The sequence below is a fragment of the Zootoca vivipara genome, chromosome 8 (assembly GCF_963506605.1).
Source record: "Zootoca vivipara chromosome 8, rZooViv1.1, whole genome shotgun sequence".
Taxonomy (NCBI): domain Eukaryota; kingdom Metazoa; phylum Chordata; class Lepidosauria; order Squamata; family Lacertidae; genus Zootoca; species Zootoca vivipara.
The window spans coordinates 26,263,550-26,285,663 of record NC_083283.1 but is presented as its reverse complement, the minus strand read 5'-3'; the positions used below and the strand labels follow the sequence as shown (position 1 = coordinate 26,285,663).

At 41.1% G+C, this 22,114-nt stretch overlaps 1 protein-coding gene across 2 annotated transcripts; it reads left to right on the top strand.

Annotated features, from left to right (window-relative positions):
* The first annotated feature begins 8,889 nt into the window (after positions 1 to 8,889).
* On the top strand, positions 8,890 to 22,038 carry OSGIN2 (oxidative stress induced growth inhibitor family member 2). 2 transcript variants are annotated; one of them, XM_035124812.2, is made up of 6 exons: positions 8,890 to 9,181; positions 12,653 to 12,807; positions 14,697 to 14,833; positions 15,856 to 16,047; positions 17,164 to 17,255; positions 18,664 to 22,038. In XM_035124812.2, exons 1-6 carry the CDS (start codon positions 9,138 to 9,140, stop codon positions 19,703 to 19,705), a joined length of 1,662 nt encoding a protein of 553 aa, XP_034980703.1. In that variant the 5' UTR covers positions 8,890 to 9,137; the 3' UTR covers positions 19,706 to 22,038. The 2 variants fall into 2 exon arrangements, with proteins under 2 accessions (XP_034980703.1, XP_034980702.1); XM_035124811.2 differs by lacking the exon at positions 8,890 to 9,181 and adding an exon at positions 9,576 to 9,763.
* The last annotated feature ends 76 nt before the right edge of the window (positions 22,039 to 22,114 follow it).

The following is a 22,114-nucleotide window of genomic DNA, read 5'->3' as shown; positions in this document are numbered from 1 at the left end:
TGTGAATGTTCATCCCCCAACTTTGTCTAGAGATGTCAGAAATAGTTGTGCCAAAGCACGTGCAATCTTTCTGTTGTGTCTTTTTTTCCTTAAAGAATCAAAAATTGTATCTCAAAGTAATGTATTTCCCCATCCCATCAAAAACACAACAAACACAACTCACTTCAAAATTACAAGTACCTATAAGACTACTTTTTAACCCAGGAAAACCTTCTCAAAAGTCGGGGGTCGTCTTATACGCCAGACACCAGGTCTTATTTCTTATACGGCGAGTATATCACAAACTCTATATTTTAATTGGAAAAGTTGGGGATCGTCTTATACACCGGAATATACGGTATGTTGATGCATGTTCCTTGAATATCTGCATGTTCAGAGAATATTTGCTATTTGACATCAATATGACACCCAGTCGTATTTGATAGGTATGTAATCCTAGCTCGCCCGCTAACCCTGCTTCAGAAGGGTACTTTGGCACCTGTGTTTCATAGATCAGGTTAGATTAGAGAATTTCAGTGCCTCGGGTTCTTAATGAATGGTGCAGTCCTTCCAAGCCAATTGCTTCTGTGTCTCCCAACCAGAGGCTAAAATAAGTCAGTAAAGAGTATGGAGTCCCACGGTAGCTAAGTAGGAATCACTCATGGTAACAATATAGACTGGACTCCAGATTAGTCCTCATCTTTTTTAGACATAACATCTTTGACTGACTTCTTAAGAAAGCTCACTGATATTTTTCCCCTCCCAAAATCCCCCCCCCCCTGAAGCTGCTTTAGCCTCCACCCCCAATTATTCTTGTACTGCCTGAATGCCCTGAAGCTACTTAACTCCACACTTTTTCCTCTGGCAGAGGGTGAGAGAGAGAAGAGTTGACAGAGCATCGTTTGTTTTATGTCCTCAAGTTTTAAAGAACAAATAGGCCCTGCTTATGTGGCCAGGGGATATGTGAAATCTAGATAAAATTAGCACTGTTGTTCTTTACCTAGTGCCAAACATTTTACAATGGGGGAAAGTGTTAGAACAAATAACCGCCGCTGAAAAGTTTACTTTAGTTGTTCTCAGAGTAACACCAGGGTGTGGGAATAGGGAACTTTGAGTCATTCTTAGAGAAAGCGTTCTCTCAGAATGTTGGCAAACATGGAGAACATTTCATTTCCTTTGTAATAGAAGTTAAGTTGACTTTTGGGAAAAGATGAAAGGCAAATGTTGGCAGGGTAATAACTGCAGAAAGCCAAGACAGTGGCAGAATCAAATCAGAGCTGCACAAGTTCAGATGAGTGACATTGTAGGACTGGGAGCTCATTTTGTTGCAAAAAAGAGGGTTCAGAACTGGCTTGCATCAAATGGTGAGTGACTGGTAAATGATTATATATTAATACTTACACAAAAGATAGTTAGCATTCTAATAATTATGCATCTATCATCTATCTATCCATCCATCTATCATCTATCTATCACATATGTGCAATATGCACTTAAAAGGAGAGTCCACCACCTTGCAAGGGAATCAGGACGCAGGTGGCGCTGTGGTCTAAACCACAGAGCCTAGGGCTTGCCAATCAGAAGGTCGGCGGTTCAAATCCCCGCGACGGGGTGAGCTCTTGTTGCTTGGTCCCTGCTCCTGCCAACCTAGCAGTTCGAAAGCACGTCAAAGTGCAAGTAGATAAACAGGTACTGCTCCAACGGGAAGGTAAACGGCGTTTCTGTGCACTGCTCTGGTTTCGCCAGAAGCAGGTTAGTCATGCTGGTCACATGACCCGGAAGCTGTACATCGGCTCCCTCAGCCAATAAAGTGAGATGGGTGCTGCAACCCCAGAGTCGTCCGCGACTGGACCTAATGGTCAGGGGTCCCTTTACCACCTTCCAAGGGAATCAGTTCCACTGTCAAACAGCTCTTACTGATGTTTAGTCAGAATTTCCTTTCTTTTAACTTGAAGGAGGCCATTGGTTTGGGTCCAATCTATTACAGCAGGAGAAATCAAGCTTGCTCCATCTTCCACGTGTCAGCCTTTTAGATACAGTATTTGAAGATGGCTATTTTCTTTACCAGGTTAAACAAACCCAGCTCACTCAACCATTCCTCACAGGGCTTGGTTTCCAGACCCTTGATAATCTTGGTCACCCTCCTCTGCACATGTTCCAGATTGTCAATATCCTTAAATTGTGGTGCCCAGAACTGGACACAGTATTCCAGCCTGGTGTAGTCTGACCAAGGCAGAATAGACTGGTACTATTACGTCCCTTGATCAGGGCACTATACTTCTGTGGATCCAGCCTAGAATAGCATTCACTTTTTTTGGTGCTGCATCACACTATTGACTCATGGTAAGCTTGTGGTCTACTAAGACCCCTAGATCCTTTTCACATATACCACTAGCAAGCCAGGTGTCCCCCATCTTATATTTGTGCAGCTTGTTCTTCCTACCTAAGTGCAGAACCTGACATTTGTCCCTATTGAAATTAGTTTGGGCCCAGTTCTCCAAACTGTTAAGGTCCTATTGAATCCCAATTCTGTCTTCTGTGGGGTTAGCTACCCCTCCTAGTTTGGTATCATCTGCAGATTTGATGAGCATCCTCTCAATTCCTTCAAGTCATTTATAAAAACCTTGAACAACAACAGGCCCAGGACAGGAGAGGTGTGAAAATGTCTTATTATCCATTACCACCCATTTCCTGCTTGTAATAAAAAGTCCATTTGCAAAAGACAGCTATCTACTATTCTAGTTGGGTAGCTGCAGACAGAAAATAGCAGTTAAAAAAAACCAATCAAGGCTGAAGTTTATTTTATTGTAACCTATTAAACACCCTTCGATGCCCATAAATGTTATTTGCTATATTTAGGGGGCCAGATCACCAATTTGCTTCTTCTAATGGTGTCAGTGGATGAAAACCTAGCAACAGGGCATACAAGTTCAAACTGCTGTTGGAATAAAACCTGCCACCACTGAAATGAAACAACTTTCATTAGGGGAAAATGCATATTATGCTTTTATGTAAAGGTAAAGGTAAAGGTACCCCTGACCATTAGGTCCAGTCGTGACCGACTCTGGAGTTGCGCGCTCATCTCGGATTATTGGCCGAGGGAGCCGGCGTATAGCTTCCGGGTCATGTGGCTAGCATGACAAAGCCACTTCTGGCAAACCAGAGCAGCACATGAAAACGGCGTATACCTTCCCGCTGTAGCGGTTCCTATTTATCTACTTGCATTTTGACGTGCTTTCCAGCAGGAGCTGGGACCGAGCAACGGGAGCTCACCCCGTCACAGGGATTCGAACCGCTGACCTTCTGATCAGCAAGCCCTAGGCTCAGTGGTTTAACCACAGCGCCACCTGGGTCCCTTTTATGCTTTTATGAGCTGTCCCTTATCTCTTGCAGAAACCTTTCCTATTGCTTATAAAAAAATGTGTGACAATGTGTAACAACAAATGAGTCTTCTCAGCAGCAGAAGTAATTGCCAGGTGGATAAATCCTTCTTCTTCTTCTTCCTCCTCCTCCTCCTCTTTTATTTCATTAATCTAGATTTTCAAGATAGCCTGCAAAAGAGAACCATAAAACAAATATGAAACAGATCAAAAATATCAGAAACAATGGCAATTATCATTGCAACAGTAAAAATACAAAAAGCATTAGAGATAAAATCAGTTAAAATCCTGAGCATTTTTTTTAAAAAATGTCTAAAACGTGGTTCTCCGGGCAACCCAGTCACATAGCAGCTTGTAAATAATAGTAATTATTTTACTCCCTGGAAAAGACCCTGATGTTGGGAAAGATGGAGGGCACAAGGAGAAGGGGACGACAGAGGACGAGATGGTTGGACAGTGTTCTTGAAGCTACAAACATGAGTTTGACCAAACTGCGGGAAGCAGTGGAAGACAGGAGTGCCTGGCATGCTATGGTCCATGGGGTCACGAAGAGTCGGACACGACTAAACGACTAAACAACAACAACAACAACATTATTAAGAAAGCCTACAGAGTGGCAGGGATATATAGAGAAGGACCTCTGGTACCAGACGTAACGAACAGGTAGGTTCCTTTTTTAAAAAAAAAGAAAGGGGAGAAAAGCTAACACTTTCAATGAATATATCCCCTCCACAGACACCTCTGTGATGATGACAGTATTAAAATATCCTGTTCTTCTTCAATAAAAGAGAAAAGGGGAGACCAGATAGTAACAAAGCTATCTTTTTTTGGAGATGCCCTTGATTAGTTGCCAATGGTATGTGTGGCGTTCTGATAGAGCAATACTCCAGATTAACCCAAGCCTCTATTAGTATACAGTGGTACACAATTGGTTCCGGAAGTCTGTACTTAAACGGAAGCGTACTTAACCTGAAGCGAACTTTCCCACTGAAAGTAATGGAAAGTGGATTAATCCGTTCCATAAGGGTCCGCGGAGTACTCAACCTGAAGCGTACTTAACCCGAAGTATGAGTGTAATTGGTTCTGGAAGTCCGTACTTAACCTGAAGTGAACTTTCCCATTGAAAGTAATGGAAAGTGGATTAATCCGTTCCAGACGGATTCCCGGAGTACTTAAACTGAAAGTACTCAAACGGAAGTGTACTTAAACCGAAGTATGACTGTATTAGAGATTTCCTTCCATCATTGGGAAAAGGAAAAGTGGAGGAAAGAAAGTGGCAGTGATTTATGCAAGCGCTGCCGAATCCTTGCCTGGCTTGGAGCAACTCAAACACAAAACCAACACACAATAATGCAAATGTGGTGTACTAGAAGCTGAATCCACTGTGTTCAGTGAAGCTTACTCCCTAAGTAAATGTATTTGGGACTGCAGGCTTAGCTGCTTAGGTTTTTGCTCATGGTGGTTTTCGATTAACAGACCTTTGATCCTTAGGAAGATGCAATTATTCAGCCATTTATATTGCATTAATCAATTTAATAGAAAATGATCCTTTGAAAAAATCAAAAGTGCTTACCAATTAAAAATGGTGTCTATGGAAAGAAAGCATTGGTTTTGACCTTTCTACTGTTATTGAATGGTAAATAAAGGCATCTATTGTTGGAGCTAGAAAAAATGTCTCGTCTGTAGTGGAAGGGATTTGTTTATGGAATGACAGTGTTCATTTCTATTTTTAACCAGGCTGCTTGTTTTTATGTAACGAAAGGGCCAATTCCTGCGATTGCTTTGGGGGTTATTTATTTATTTTTCATTAAACAAGAAGCCTTGCCACACAACCATATTATTTACACAATAAATCTGCAAGATAAAGGTATGAACACCTTTCCTTAGCAGCGAATCTACATTACTATGTTATTGTGAAATAATACCGGTACTACTCAACAAACCAATTACAGTATTGCAGAAGAGCCTAGACTACTTATGGTAATTTACTTTTCACATTGTTATCAGTCACTTTTTACATTATTTAATGTAATACAACCTTTGCATCCCTTTTGAACTACCCATATTGGGTTTGGCTGCCCACTTGGGAGGAGGGAGCCTTGAAGCCAAGTTATTTAAACATTAGCCTGATCCAAAAGTCCAGTGCAAAGAGCTTGTCCACTGACAAGGCTCTCTATGCTGGCTATCAAACGTATTCTCCCAGAGCCAAAGCATTGGTAGCTAAAACAGAATGTTGACTGACTGTTGGAGAGAAGGAAGAGGCCAGGCAATAGGAAAAAGAGGGGATAGAATAGAATGCCCTGGAAAATGGCATGGCTTGAACACAGAAGCACTCCACTGTGTCAACATTTTATTACGGGTCCAACCTGTTGAACCCTATTCACCAATCTAAAATATGTCTGAAGATGACCCTATTAACCCTTGGACTTGAACAGGAGACTGTAGGGGCAGAGTGGTACCGCAAGTCCTTATTTTTCATAAATTGCTCAATTAAGATTCCATTAGTATTCATTCAATCCAAATTATTATCTTGAAACAAAACTTACAAGAAAATGTGTTAAAGGTTCTGTTTTTTTTAGGACTGATCAACCATAGTATTTGACTATTTGTGCTAGCATTTGTGTTTAAAGAATAGACTACAAATTTAATTGAAAAACAGTAATGGATAACGTTCATAGCCCTTTAGGTTTTTTTTAAAATAAATAAATGCCCTAATCTTAATACTTTTAAGTCCCATCGCTTTGTTGCTTATATTCCGTGTGATATAAAGATGAACAAATGCAGAGGAATTCACTGAACACAGCATATCCCTCAGGAACTTGCATGGCAGACTAAAACACTGCTGTTCTGTTTACAGCATTAGGAAAGGAACAATTAGACATTGAATCTAATAATCCCCCAGTACATGTGCCAGGAAATCAAATACACAGAGAATTTTAGAAAAAAGGATAAACTGTACTACAAGGGATAGTAGAATAATGGAATTATTCTTCACCAGGGAAGCATTTATATTCCCATGACTTATTTGCATTTAATCTTCCTGAATATAGGTTTGTAAAAACTCTTTTAAGTCCATCAATCTTTATTTTTTAAATATAACAGGCTATGGCCATTTCCATTGTGCTGGTGTGGTTCAGTCAACTACCCTCCTATGCTGGTCACTACAACATACAAATTTTGGTTACCTTGGCCTCCTTGCCCTACTGCCGAAATCACACAACTGCCTAACTTGCCTTTTACCTTATTTGCCACTGTGACTGATGTCAGGAGTGAGCCAGCAGTAATCAGAATAAGTGAAGTCAGCTCTTTATGAGAAAAAAACAGGATCTTCCCAGGGGTGCCAGGCCTAATGAGCACAGCAACTCTGCCTAAGCCCGAAGTCCCCTCCTCTCCAGGGTTTTCCCCAAGCAATCTGAGACTGCGCCTGTGTCCCTGATCCTTTCGCTTCATGCCTCTCTTGGTCCTGGGAGACTGGGGGAGGAGGGGAGCTTGTTAGGGAGGGGGAGACACGTGTGCTTCTACACCAGCCTGACTTATCTCTGCCTCTTGGCCTCCATCCTCCACTGCTTCTTCTGGACTTCTGACACAAGACTTTCCCAGCTCACTGTTACCTCTTCAGCTTCCGACACCTTCTCCCCCCAGTCTTCTTCCTCTGACCACTCATTGCCATCCCACCACCATTTCCTAGGCTTTGAGCCTTCTTCCCTTGGAGGTTCCTCAGCTGGTTCCTCCCGCCCTTCCTCTGCATCCCACCAGTCCATGACATCTGAGATGCTTTGCCAGGCAGGGATACCCTTTTGCTTATAAAATGCTAATATAACTGGTTCGTTATTTTGTCACTGATATCCAGATGATCCGGGGAAGAGGCAAATGTGATATTCTTCGGTGGTGCTAATAGTTTTGGTAACAAGAACTGGTGCTGGTTCCTAAATAATTGTGCATCTAACAGACTTTTTTCCATTAGGATACAATTTATTTAGGATACAATTTATTTACACAATAACCTTGTGATTGGGTGATTGCATCGCTCTGAGAAGGAAAAAAGTTAGGGAGATCAGGATTTAAATGGGGGGGGGGAGCCATTACCAGCTGTGGGATGTTCAGATGTTCTCTGATCATTGGTTTAGCTGTTGGCAGAATAGTTAAAGCTTCTGTAATGGGTATACTTTAGTGATTATCTCTGCACTAATAAATACATGCAAGACAGCTGAGGAACTCACAGCAGCCCAGTGTCTTTGACCCACGCATCCTGCAGGAAGTGGTGAACTCAGAAATGGTGAGAGTTGGTGGGGAACACAACCTTCACCTTAAATGCTGTTTCCTCTCTCAAAGGTTCCACTAAGCATCATCTGACACATGTGGTACGAAGCCCCACTGAAAACCCAAATTACTTAGTGGAAAAGCACTGACTGTTATCTGATCAGCCAATGTCTATCCCCCACCCCAGCACTTAATAGCAGGGAATGAGGCACAAGATGTCAGGCAGGGGACATTCAGGACCCAGGAGCCTCATGGAGGTATCCACCTGCCAAGGAGGGCAATGGGAAAGAGATAAAGGTGCCAAAAAAAACCTTTTGGGAATTACAGTATAGGGACAGCACTACTCAAACGGGATAGAAATTTATTCATGTATGTGACTACAACAGCAAAAATGTTACTTGCCTAAAAATGGAAATAAGTCTCAGTGAAAGAAGAATGGATAAAAAAAGCTTATGGAATATGCAGAAATGATGAAACTTACCAGAAAGAATAAGAAATCAAGATAACAAACTTTTTAAATAGAATAATGGAAATGGTTTATTGAATGTTTACAAATAAATTGTAAACAGATAAGAACATTGGCAGAATTATTGTAATAACCTGCAGTTTTTATAAGAGTATACATTTAAAGTAGATGAATGAATAAATGAGTAAATGTTAATTTAGAATATGCAGAAAATATAAAAATATATTTAAGGAACCTCAGAAAGAGGGGGGGAAGGACGTCGATTTTGAAATGTTAAAATGATTGAAATATATAAAACTGAAAATCATCAATAAAATAATACTAATCAGGACCTTTCAGCTGTAAAACTACTGCAGCAGCATTTGCATCGGCTCCGCGTGCCTACACGCTAGAATGTTTGTTGTTCGGAAAGGGGGAAGAGGGTGTTGAGGGGGGGGGGAAGCGTGTAGAGAGGCGGTGACATCCGGTCGAGTTCATGGAGTGGGGGGACGGACAGAAGCCAAGGAAACGGCGCCACTTATGGAAACCACAACGAGGCGTCGATAAACCCCGATGCATCGCCCCACCGCGACCTCGTTATGTGCGCGGCGTATCTACTGCGCAACCCCCATCATTTCCCGCTCGCAGCCGACTTTCTTATCACATGGTGCCGCTGTCAAGCAGCAGCGGCGGCGGCCGTTGTTGGGGGCCGGCGGTCCTCCTTTCCCCGCCTCCCTCGGGGTAGTCGCTCCTCCGCCCGCTGAGGACCGCGAGGAAGGCGTTGGCGGGGCGTGAGGCGCCTCCCTCCTCCGCCGGTGCCAGGCGGAGGCTCCTCCCTCGCTCCCGTGTGACTGGCCTAGTGCCGCATGTGAGGCAAGGAGGCGGGAGGGAGGGGGGAGGAGGAGAAGCGCCCGGCCGACAGCGGCCCCCAGTGCGGCGGCGGGAGGGAGAACAAGAGGCGGCGGAGGAAGCAGCAGCAGCAACGGCCACATTCCCCCATCTGCCGCCGAGTGACCTGCCGCCTCGACTCTTCTTCTCTTCCCCCTCCCCCTCCCCACCCCCGTTAATCCCTCATGACGGTTTGGTGCTGCCGGTGTTCCCTGGCCGGTCACTTCAGGTAACGCCTATCTGCCAGGCCGGCCGAGGGAAATAGGTTTGTGGGTCAAAGGGGGGGGGGGGAGAGAGAGAAGAAAGAAAAGGCGCCTTCCATCCGCCCCTTTCTCTTCCGGCTCCTCCCTCTCCTCTCAGTTGACGCGATGTGGGAGTCCGCGTGGGATGCCTTCCTGCCCGCTGCTGTTTCTTGGCCGGCCGGCCGGCCTGCGCTTCACTGAGGAGGAGATGGAGGAGCGAAGGAGGAAGGTCACGGGGTCGGGCGGGGACGCGCGCGCGCGCGTACTCTGTAAGCGGAGGAAGGGAGGTGAGGTGCTTTGAAGAGCATCCTGGAGGCGCGGCGGGGACTTGGGTGGTGCTGCTGGGGAGGGAGGGAGGGAGAGAGAGGCGAAGGTGTGCAAGGTAAGGTGTGTTGCTGGCTGATGCTGCTAAGAACGGAGGGAAGGGAGGAGGAAAAGCAAAGGCCCACCCAAACGAGCCACACGAAAAGGAACGTCGCCTTTCCATAGATGATGATGATGATGATGGCGGCGGATTTCTGAATGGCCAAGATGGGTCGTGATTTGAAATGTTGTTGCATGACGGGCAGGTAGGCTTGGAAATCGCCTCTCTGCAACACACATGGCATTTATGTGCACACGTTTGTTTGTTTGTTTGTTTGTGTGTATACACACAGGGTGACGTGGGTGGCACTGTGGTCTAATCACTGAGCCTCTTGGGCTTGCCGATTGGAAGGTCAGTGGTTCGAATCCGCACAACGGGGTGAGCTCCCGTTGCTCTGTCCCTGCTTCTGCCAACTTAGGAGTTCAAAAGCACACCGGTGCAAGTAGATAAATAGGTAGTGCAACAGGAGGAAGGTAAACGGTGTTTCCATGCACTCTGGCACTCGTCATGGTGTCCTGTTGCGCCAGAAGCGGTTTAGTCATGCTGGCCACATGACCCAGAAAGCTGTTTGTGGACAAACTCTGGCTCCCTCTGCCTGAAAGCGAGGTGAGCGCCACAACCCCATAGTCGCCTTTACCTTTATATAAAGGTAAAGGTCCTTTACCTTCATATAAACGCACACACGCACACATGCCACCTCAGTTGTTCGTGTATACAATATATTTCTATTCTATCTTTCTTCCATGAATAAAACAGCAAAGGAGGGTTTGGGCACTTTAAAAGACTTAACATGTTCAGTATGGTGTAAGCTTTTAGAGACTAGGGTACGCTTCACTTCCGGAGATTCTTCCATGAAGAAACTAGTTGTAGGTAAGATTCTGTGCAGGTCTACTATTGTTTAGGCACTGATCATCCCCAATGCTGCTTCACTTTAGTCTTTTCTTGAGACCATTCCATGGAATGGTATATGGACTGGGAATTTCCATAGGGATGTCTTTAATGTTGGGTGGAAGAGAAGAGAAAAATTCCTTCCTGTTCTTGGATTTTGATTAAATATTATAGTTGCAGGCCAAATTTATAGACATAGAATGGAGCAAAATGATACTTTCTGGTAGTCAACTAGTAAAAGAATGTCTTCAGAGAGTTAGGCTATCCTAGACCTCAAGTCCCAGACTATCGTAGAGTCAGAAATAATTTTACCCAATGCCTATAACTCATAGCCTGTATCTCTGGCAATTTAAATTGATGGGTAAATAGTAGGTCAACTCTGAAAGGGTGTTGAAGACCTCATAATGGTTTTCTGATTTTTGACAAATTTCATAGGGATCTTTCAGATGTTACTTATAGTAGCTGACACCACCCCAAAAGGGTATGCAGTCATTTGTTTTGTGGGTTACAGTGCGGCCTTTGCAGTTTAGTTTCTGCTGTAATTACTGGTGGCGTTTGGTGTAAGGTGGCTGGCTGGAATATTTGCTAGTGCTATCATGTTAATTGTAGTCTTGGCACAAGCAAGCATAACTTAACTGCCATATATTTAACAAACTCTTTTAAACAGATGTTGTGTTATGTCATATCCTGTATTTTAAATATCTGAACATATTTCCTGTGAAGATGAATATGCAACTGTAATAGACTGGTGTAGTGTAGAAAAGATGTGATTGGTGCTGGTTTTTACTGGTGTAAGAACAGAATGAGAGTCCTGCTGGAGCAGACCAGGGGCCCATCTAGTTGTGCATCCTTTTGTCCACAGATGCCTGTAAAAAGCCCATAAATACTTTTTTTCCTTTAGCCTTTAATGTAAAACTCCATAGATTACAAGGGAGGACGGGAGAAAAAGGTACACTTGTCAATGTGCAGACGTTGTGGTTTTTGCAAAACAACATACAGTAGCTTCCTTTAGTTTATAGCCAAAACAGAGATATGGAACCTATGAAGCTTTCTTGAGATATATTCTGTAGTAAAGTAGGTGCCTATATTTAAACCATTTAAATGACCTGATGGTTGACAGCAAGCATAGAATTACTGGTAGTTCCAATTTTCTGTGGTTTCTGTTATTTTAACCATTAATTTGCCACATGTATGGCATTGCAGGGTTTGTCCTAAGCTTAATCTGTATCTTTAGCTGCATATAAGTATGGTATGTTTGCATGCATGAATGTCCTGTGTGATTTTTGGTTCCAGGGAGGCAGACAACTGTATTCTGGATGAGGTTTCATGAGCTTTACCAAGGAAAGGAAAATGCTCGAGGCTGACATGTGCCGACTGTAGGACTGTGCAAAAGCAGCCCTAGAGCCAGCAGTGCCTACTTAAATATTAGTTTAGAGGTGGATTTGATGGGAAATACAATTAGTGTCAGAGTTGGCAGATTCCTGGATTGTAGGAGGAGGGAGGGAACCAACTGCAGAACTGTACATTTCCATTCAAATTCTTGAAGAAGTGCTTGCATTGCACTTAGATTATGCAATGACTTATTCTTAGAAGCTATTTTGGAACCAATTCATATATTCTTCTTAATAAATATTTTGGTTTTGATCCAAAGATCCTTTGAGTGGCACTCAGTTCATGGTTCTGGTGGAAGGGAGAAGGCAATTTTTTGCTGATTTCCCCCTGCAAATGCCCCACCAAAATCTGCCCTGGAGGATTCAGGAACCATCTGATTCTGGAAGGTGTGGGGGAAGGGGAGGTCAGCAAAAAACACCTCCTACCAATGGGTGTGTTCTCTGGGTTCAAAACACAAATAGAAGGAGACTTCTGTAGAAGAGAAAGTAAGGATCCAAGTCATTAAGTAATATATCAACAAATTAATGTAGATTCGTAGATATTTAAATGTATGACCAGTTACCTCTGATAATTACCGTAGTTTGTCCTTTTGTAAACATATATGGGTAAAAAACCCTACTTTTTCCTTGTAGGATTCCAAAATAGCAGTATCAATTTAGGAAAAGTCACAGTGGAGTTGCAACTCTGAAATTTTCCTAAATTCTGACACTTTCTTTTGCTTATATATCATAAAGCCAATGACTTTATATTAACTTAAGTTAATTTTTTAAAGAATGTGTTGTAGTGATGAACTGATTTATTTCCTTTTAAATAGAAACTACTGTAGCCCTGAAACCGAAGGACACTTTTTGAATTCCTTAGTGCAGTATTTTGGTGACAGCTTTGGGACAGATGTTAAAACAATGCCCTTACTAGAAGAAGCTACTCTACCTGTGGACCCACCACTGAGTTTGCCAGTGGTAGTAATAGGTGAGTTATTCTCAGAATTTCAGTATATGAATAAGAATCTAAAATACTGAATGTGTTTGAAATTTATTAATTATAATTTAACAATCTTGTCTTATCACGGACTGCTTATTAAGTTGTGATATAATTGAGAGTTCTAGTTATCCTATTATACAGGTATATTGTGATTAGATACTGTTGGAAAAATATTTGAGCTATAATTGTTTCCTCCATGACTGGGAAAAAGGTAATGTTGTATAGTAGAATAGGAATTGCCAAAGTGCACCTCCTTGTCACTGAATCTTGCCCTTTATACCTGTTACGTGCAACCTGGTCATGTCCATGAAGGAGCAGCTGTTCTAATGCTCGCTTTCCTCTCCTCTCCCCATTTCTTTTTCCTTTTTTCCTTTTGTATCATGTCTATTTGATTATGAGTCTAGCAGTTCAAAAGCATGCCAGTGCAAGTAGATAAATAGGTACTGCTGTGGCAGGAAGCTAAACGGCGTTTCCATGAGCTCTGGTTTCTGTCACAGTGTTCCGTTGCACCAAAAGCGGTTTAGTAATGCTGGCCACATGATCCGGAAAGCTGCCTGCGGACAAATACCAGCTCCCCTGGCCTGAAAGCGAGATGAGCGCCACAACCCCATAGTTGCCGTTGACTGGTCTGAACCGTCCAGGGGTCCTTTACCTGTGCTTTATCTTTTTGTATCTGAACAGCACCTCAACAAAAATTAAGCACTTTTTAAAAAGTATCTAACAACAAGTACATAGAAACTCATGTAATCAAAATGAGAGGACTCAAGCACCTCCACTTTTTAAGGAGAGTAGAGTGTTTCATCCTTAGCTGTTTTTCTGCTTCCAGTTGGCCGCCCCTCCTACTTTGGGTGGGGGAGGAAACAACTTGGGAGGCCAGTTTTTGAATGGCAAAATAGCTTTGTTTCCATATTTGGTGACTGTGAGAATATCTGTAATTGGGACTTATTAAAACCATCAAACAATGAAACAAATTTCTTGTTGTATAGTAATTGGAGTAAAATATGTAGCCTGCAAAGAGGTTGGATGTTTATATAATAGATGTTAACCTAGAAGTGAAAGTGGTTTGGATTATACTGTTGAAGGAGGAAGTACTGTACTATTATTTTACGATATCTGAGGCTTTATGCTGCCCTAGGATCAGTTTTGGTGACATGATGCTATGCAAATATTGTTCTAAAGTGCTGCAGATGGTTTTTCTGCCTTTTCTCAACACAAGGTATCTTGTTGCTAGCAAAAGAGTCTTCCCCACCCACCCATAACACTCCTTCAATTTACAATAGCAACAAACTTGTTTTGTAAAAAGTAACTAAATAAATAGTAACACAGATTTGTAATCAAATACAGGTTCAAAGCAATTACATTATCAACAACTAATTACCTATAAACCTATTAAAACTATATTATATTGTTAAATAAACTTGTATATCAGCACAAAAAGCTGTCAAAAAGCCAACAAACCTCACATCAAATGAAAAAGTAATCTGCCTCCACTTTAACAGTAAAAGTAAATTTTTATTTTACATGTCTGATTGTCTAGCTAAATACGTGTGGACCCAAGGGATGTTTAGCTCTTCTGCCACTATTCAGAAAGTTAGCAACCAATAAGCAGATCAGTGTTGGTAGACTCAGAAATTCAGTGATCAGAATTGAGGTAATATACTTGGCAAATAATATTCTAGACTATATCTGCAAAAATACTAGGCATCCTATAGCAAAAGCTGAGCTCTTTTAAATTCCTTGATTGCAGTGAGGGGGAGAGAAGCATGTTTTTGACTTTCATGGCTTAAAGTCATTATCTTGGTCATTATCTTGGTCCAGATTACAAGATATAATTTTAAACTTTAGTAAATCTTATATCATTTTTTAAATACTATTAGGTAATGGACCATCAGGAATTTGCCTCTCATACATGCTGTCTGGATACAGGCCATATTTGTCTCCTGCAACAGAACATCCAAATCCTATTTTGCATAATAAATTAAAAGAAGCTAGTCATCTTTCTATTGTTGATCAGGTAAGCTACCACTTATGAAATTGCGCATTTAATTTTATATCAGGACTGGAAGAAAAGTGCATTACATACTCTTAGTTTGGAAAAATTAGTTTACACTTCAGATGTGCCTCATGATGGAAGCAGAGTATTCTGCTTTTTTTAGGTTTTTCAGTGTCAAATAGGACTTGGAGATCCAAAATGCCATTTTTTTTATGACAATCCTGTGTATTTAAAATATAAGAACTGCCTCCAAAATCTATCTTGTTTGGCACTCTGCCTCCAACAGCAAATGTTCCCAGGAAGTTCTCATTACCAAACCTGGTAATGAGAAATGTACTGTATCTAAATACAGAGCTCCAATGTTTAGGCATTGGGTCAAATAACCATTAATATACCTGTGTTCCATGAACAACAGACTTGTATCACCTTAAGGACTAACATATTTATTTTTGCAAGAGCCCAGAAATGGGAGATCTGTGACCCTCCAGGTGTTGCTGGACTGCAACTCCCATCATCCCTGACTATTGACCATGCCAATTGGACTCTGACAAGAGTCCAATAACACCTGCAAGGCCACAGGTTGTGAACTTAGCTGATGGGGTTCAGTATACATCACTCTAATGAGTGATATGACAGAGATGAGCTATTGCTGAAAATGGTTTTAGGCATCATGAAGCCCACTTGGACTTCCTCAAATGATTAGTCTCTTTTCATAAGCTAAAAAGAGACTAATCATACAGAAAACATGCTACCAATTCCTTGTATCAATTGCAGCTCAAACTTGATTCCATTAAAATCATTCCCAAGGGTTTAAGTGTATGATCCGTGGAGGGAAGCCAGATGACATAATGAAGCTTGTTTGCACTCATTGTGATCAGGAAACCAAGGGATAAAAGCAAACAACTAGTACAAGTTTGGTACAGCTGATATCTATATATAGCCAGGCCTGAGAAACATGGTATAGAGAGTTAAAGCTCTTTTACTTTACTTTTATATTCTAAGGGAAAGTTACATTGCCATTTAAAACTGTCTTCTCAAATTAGGAGTTGGAGTACTTGGCTGAAGGTCTAGAAGGACGCTCTTCGAATCCTGTTGCAGTTCTCTTTGACACACTGCTTCATCCTGATGCTGACTTTGGATTTAACTATCCACCTGTTCTTGACTGGAAACTGGAACCAGAGCACTATATCCCTCATATGGTGCTTGGCAAAGGACCGCCTGGTGGTGCTTGGCATGTGAGAACTTTTCCCATTTTGCTGTTGGAACCACATCTGATCAGAGAACTTCAGCTTACATGTTGGCTATGGAAACAATGGGTACCTACCACCCATTGTTCCTGATTGGTTGGAAGTCCTGTGGCATGTACCCAGTTCAAGAGGTTCATGTTTTGGAGCTGCATCATGGGGAGTTCTTAATATTTTAAATGAATAAACCAATGTGTAAAGAATTCCCAAAAACTTCACATACTACATACAGTACCTGTTTTGTAAATGATCTTTGTTTTCACTTCCAAAGGCTTACATTTTTGTGCTTGCCTTTTGTAGAAAACTAGGTATGCGTTACTCTCCTCGTATTAGATTTTATGGAGGTATATATGTTTCTAAAAGGATCAACACTTAGTTACACCCTAAGAGTGAAGTTACATCACTTGGTTATTTGGGCCAATACAATAATAATATAGCACAGACCGTTTATCAACTTCCTTACCCCCCAATTAACTGAGGGCATTTTAGTAATAATTTTTTGTGAATATTGTGGGGCTGCATAGTTGGCAAAATAGACCATGGAAGGCTAGAAATGAAGCCAAAGGCAGTAGGCTACCTGCTGTAGGAGATTTCCTCCTGACTTTATTTCCTTAGCTGTAATGTCTAGTGCAGGCATCCCCAAACTGCGGCCCTCCAGATGTTTTGGTCTACAACTCCCATGATCCCTAGCTAGCAGGGCCAGTGGTCGGGGAAGATGGGAATTGTAGTCCAAAACATCTGGAGGGCCGTAGTTTGGGGCGCCTGGTCTAGTGTAATTTGCTGTCGGGATCCTCTGGATCACTTGGGGAGTTCTCATACCAGCAGCAGATGTTGGGAGTTGAAACTCCATGCTGTCCTGAAGATGTGCATGGCAAGCTGTCCCAAACATTACAACTGGAATAAGAAGAGTTGTGAAGTTGAAGCTTTCTGCAAAGCAGATAATATAGCACATAGACTGGTCCTTTAGAACATGATTCATGGGATCTTTTTTCTTCTTTGTTATGAAATGAAGCCTAACAATCTAACTTTGCTCCTAGGTAGGTGGAATGAGATTACCTTAAGCAATATTTTAAATATTTTGTCCTGGTATTATTTTCTTTTCCATAGAATATGGAAGGTTCCATGCTGACTATCAGTTTTGGAGATTGGATGGAATTACCTGGATACACATTTAAAGACTGGACTGCTACCAAGCGAAGGTGAGGACTGTAACATTCTTGTAATGACTGATGGAGGGGAAATTGCTTCTGTCAGTGGATGGAGAATCGAAAGTTTCAATGTTTCTGTGATCTATTTTTCAAAAGTACAAGAAGCTCTTGTACATGTAATTTTATAATGCTAACAGCTTGTAAACAATGGGCTACCATTCTGACACTTGAGCTTAAGACATTTAATTTCATTCATAGATTAGATAACCAGGGCTGCTGGATGAGATGGGACACAGAAGAACCGACTGCCAAATTTTCTATCTCCCCTATTTTTGAAAAGCTCACATAGTCTCAGCATTGACCTCTATGTTTTTGAGAATTTAGTAATCAACTTAGCCTAGCATGTTTTTGCTCAGTTTAAGTACTTCTCACAATTGTGAGCAAAGGAGTGCTAGTGGGTTCCGCTGGATGTGGTAAAAATCGATGATTTCAGAATTTAAAGTTGAACTTAGCTGCTCATGATTTAAAAATTTCCTCTTGGGCAGCAAATTCAGGATTTTTCTTCCTTTGTTGTACATTCTAGAGACTTTCATTGGTTTTTTTCTGGGAAAAGTATATCATAATTTCCCTGAGACCAAATCTTCTGTTACTACATAATTTTTAAAATATGTTTCATGCTTGCATTCATAGCTAAATTGATTGTACTGCTAGTGGTTTTCAAACTTGTATGTTTAAAGAGCTAAGTAAAAATAATAAACTAGCTTTTTGGGGTTCCTGGGGTAGGACCTCAGGCATATGGCCTCAAATTGTTATATATATTGCATATGATCTACTTCCGTTCAATACAGGGGCTGGAAATGTAAATACTATTTATTTAATTGCAATATGGGGTTGATTGACAGGTGCATATGCAAAAGTCAGAAAAGAGTTTGAGCCATCACTCACAAATGTCTGTGCCTTGCTTGGAATGTCATGCTTTGAGAGCCACTGTCTGCATCTGCACATAACAGAAAGCCAAGAATCTTTGCTTAATAGTCCATACTATATTGAACTGGACCACCATTGCTCCTGCTTCACTCCTCCCCTGTGTGAGGGAAACAAACCAGGAAGGTGATAGCTTAGCATTATGTCCAAACTCGTGTTCATAGGTTTATTTTGCCCTAAAAAGCCAGGATTCATATCTCAACAACAAAGCATACATTAATGCTGGTTAACTATCCTGGCTTGTTGGGGTAAAACAAATCCAATATAAGCAGTGAAAACATTTCAAATAATAAATCATGCCAAAAAAGAAAGAACAAATGTACCGATCTAATACAAAAGCTGAAAATTCTTTCTGTATCAATCTGACCTGAATATGGCAGTACAGTCACATTACAAGTTTATAGAGGTGTTCCTGTGGTGAATGTGAACAGTAAACTAAATGTGAATAATCAGATTTGAACTTTATCTTTTTCAGAAATATAAAGTGTGACAGAGTTCTGCCAGAGCAAATTGCTAGCTATTACAAGCACTATGTTAAAGTCATGGGCCTTCAAAAAAACTTCAGGGAAAACACGTACATAACGTCTGTCTCAAGGCTTTACCGAGAACAGGACCATGAAGATGAAAGTGAAGTGAGTGAAGATGTTTTGCCACAACATTTGCAACTGGAAGAGCAAGGTGGACAGACTGTACTGATCAAGAGAAACTGGGAAATCAGAGGTTATCAGAGAGCAGCAGATGGCTCTCATGTGCCATTCTGTTTGTTTGCTGAGAATGTTGTTCTTGCCACTGGAACTTTTGATTCTCCTGGCAGACTCCAAGTAGAAGGTGAAGACTTTCCTTTCGTTCTGCATTCCATATCTGAGTTTGGCGCTGCTGTCGACAAAGGAATATTGTGTGGGAAAGCAGACCCAGTCTTGATCATAGGTGGTGGACTTACAGCGGCTGATGCAGTTCTGTGTGCTTATAACAACAGCATCCCTGTAATTCATGCATTCCGTAGGAGGGTTACTGATCCAAGTTTGATTTTCAAACAGTTGCCTAAAAAGCTTTACCCCGAATACCATAAGGTCTACCATATGATGTGCACTCAGTCAGTTACTACAGACTATAATTTGCACCATGCTTATACCAGTTTTCCAGAACATCGGGTCCTTTCATTTCAGCCAGATATGAAATGTGTCCTGCAGAGTGCCTCTGGATTGAAGAAGATCTTAAAGTTCTCTGTAGCCTTAGTGTTAATAGGTTCTCATCCTAACCTATGTTTCCTGAAGGGCCAAGGCCAGGGTATAGGCCATAACCCAAATGAACCAATTATGTGCAAGGGTAACCCTATTGAAATTGATCCATATACATATGAGTGCACGAAGGAACCCAATCTTTTTGCAGTAGGTCCACTGATTGGAGACAATTTTGTACGTTTTTTAAAAGGGGGGGCACTGGGCATTACACGGCATTTGGTCACGAAGCAGAAGCATCAACTCATAGCTGAAAGAGAAGGAGATGGAGTTCCCTAAGCCAAACAGCCACAGACATCATCTAAGGGACTACAGGCATATGCTAATAACTGACCCATAACATCTAGTCATTGGCAGCCTTGTTTTTGTTATCCATAAGTGTTCTTCATACTTTCATTGCCTTGTAGAGAATGAGACTACAGTATTCCAGCCTGTACAAAAAATGTTTTTACTGGAATTGCTTCCAGTTAAAAGAAACAGTAAATGATTATAAGTTGTGCAGATTTTATTTGGCTTTGTACGCTGATGAGAAAATATTTACCCCTCTAAAGAAAACGGGCTTCTACTCATGAACTAATAGGTTTGCTATATAAAACTAGACCATGGTTGAAATATAGAAGCTTTTCTTTAAGACAAAGCAAAACAAATATTCAGCAGTTGATTTGCAGCAAGTACTTTATTTTACCCTTGGTTGTTGTGGGAAGTATTTATAACTTTTAAAATGGCCTGTAAAATATAGTTTCAAACGGAAACAGTTAAATGATACTCCAGATTGAAATTCCAGCATAGTTGGTAGTTGGAAGCAGTTGTCATAAGTATGCAGGCATGCCATATGAAAGGAATGATGTAGCACACTAGCCTCTTGTACAGTGGTGTAAAATGAAGTACTGCTTATGTAACAACATTACGAGGGATCAGGTAATGGATTTACCTGATGGGTAAAAACATTAATGGCTTGGAAACACAGTGTTTTATATTAATAACCTGCTCTGTCACAGGACACTTATTTGTAAAAGGTATTTTCATAACAGCTCAGCATGGAAGTCTTGTTCGGTTTGAACATCGCAGGCTTTTCAACATTCAAGATGTGCCTGATCTCTCTGGTCTCAAACAGAACTAATGCTGATTGGACACACAGCCCAGTCCAGAGACGGCTAAACTCATCTTTAGGTCCCTTTGAAATTGCTTTTTACCACGCACATCATGTTCCAATGTAATTTGTAAAGACAGGGAAATATCTGTAGTTTTCATTACTGCAGATCAACGATGAAATAAAAGTAGCTTGATTGCAAGAATTGCAGAAATAAAAACCACAAGAAAAAGCATTTGGTTCCTTACATGCTACTAAATGATGTGAATTATGAATACTTTAAGTTCTAAAACTTTGATTTCAAAGGGTATTAAGCATAATTTCTTTGGATTTGCCTGTTAGCTGCATTCCCTGTGTGTATGTGTCAGTTCTGCATGTAGCAGTTTTCCTCACCTTCAACACACAAATCACAGCTGCCTTCAGTAGTTTCCTTAGTCAGCTTCCCCATGCATACTGTTTAACTGTTTGGGTTTGATTAATTAAAGAGAACTTTTAAACTTATGTTTGCTCACAATGGAGGAAACATGAAAAATGTGATCAAAATATATAACAGTAATGTGTTTAATTTTGGGGACTAGGATTGTTCTACCACTATGAAGGTTATCAATCCTAGCAAGGGAAAACATTTGCTGTAATTCAGATTATTCTCTTATGTGCTCTGCAGTATACAGTAGTATTTCAGGGTTCATGTTGCATGAGGAGCCTAAACGGTTGTACAAAATTAAGTTCAAATTTCCCTTTCCTTTTTTGCAAATCTGCCAGTTTACCATTTTGGGAGTTGAACAGTAAACTAAAATCCAAGTGCATATGGAGAACGTCAGGGTTTTTGTTTTTTAAAAAAACTAAGCTGCCTTTTCTCTCTCACACACACAAAGCCTACTAGCACTAGGGCTTGGAACTCAGGTTTTGAGGCCTCAGAGGCAGAGGCACATACAAGTTAAGTTATTGTAAGCCAAAGAGGCAACACATTCTATTCTTGATAGAGCTTGTGATTACACTGGGATAAGTTGGGGGCATTTTGTTTTCTGTAGAGATCCCTTTCCGAGCAGCTAATCACTTTTTAAGCCTGGGCAGTTTAAAAAGCAGATTGGAGATTTGGTAGTTTTGTGTCTTATGTTCAAGGAAAAATGGGCCAATAAGCCCAAATGCATTCATGCATCTGAATGATACCTGCTGTATATTTTGTTACAAACTACCTTTGAAAAGAATTGTGAAATAATTCAATAAATGCAAAAGCATAAGGACTACCCAAAGCTACTTCATTGGAGTACTTTTATCTGCTCGCTGTTATGCCACAATACAGCATTATACCAGTTAATATTCCCCCTTCCAAGCCTTTGGTAGTGCAGAAAGTTTTAGGATCTTGCAAATGTTTCTAAATCAAATAAACCAATAAAAAAATACTTAACTGAGGTTCTACCACCTAGCATAAAGACTGCCCCCCCACATAAATCCTGGCTGTGCCCATGACAGTCTCCCTATAATATTGTCATAATATTGTCTGAATGGTGTTGCACTCACACTAGTGTTCTCAGATTATTATTGCCAGGAAGAGCAGGGCTCTGATAAAACCGCAAGTGGAATGAAAAGGGTAAGAT

What these genes read in the sequence shown, in the direction of transcription:
- OSGIN2 (XM_035124811.2), top strand. Translation starts at nt 9,717, where the DNA reads ATGGCCAAGATGGGTCGTGATTTGAAATGTTGTTGCATGACGGGCAG. An exon ending in ATCTTTCTATTGTTGATCAG is followed by an intron (nt 14,834 to 15,855) that starts GTAAGCTACCAC and finishes TTCTCAAATTAG; the next exon opens with GAGTTGGAGTACTTGGCTGA. An exon ending in CGCCTGGTGGTGCTTGGCAT is followed by an intron (nt 16,048 to 17,163) that starts GTGAGAACTTTT and finishes TCTTTTCCATAG; the next exon opens with AATATGGAAGGTTCCATGCT.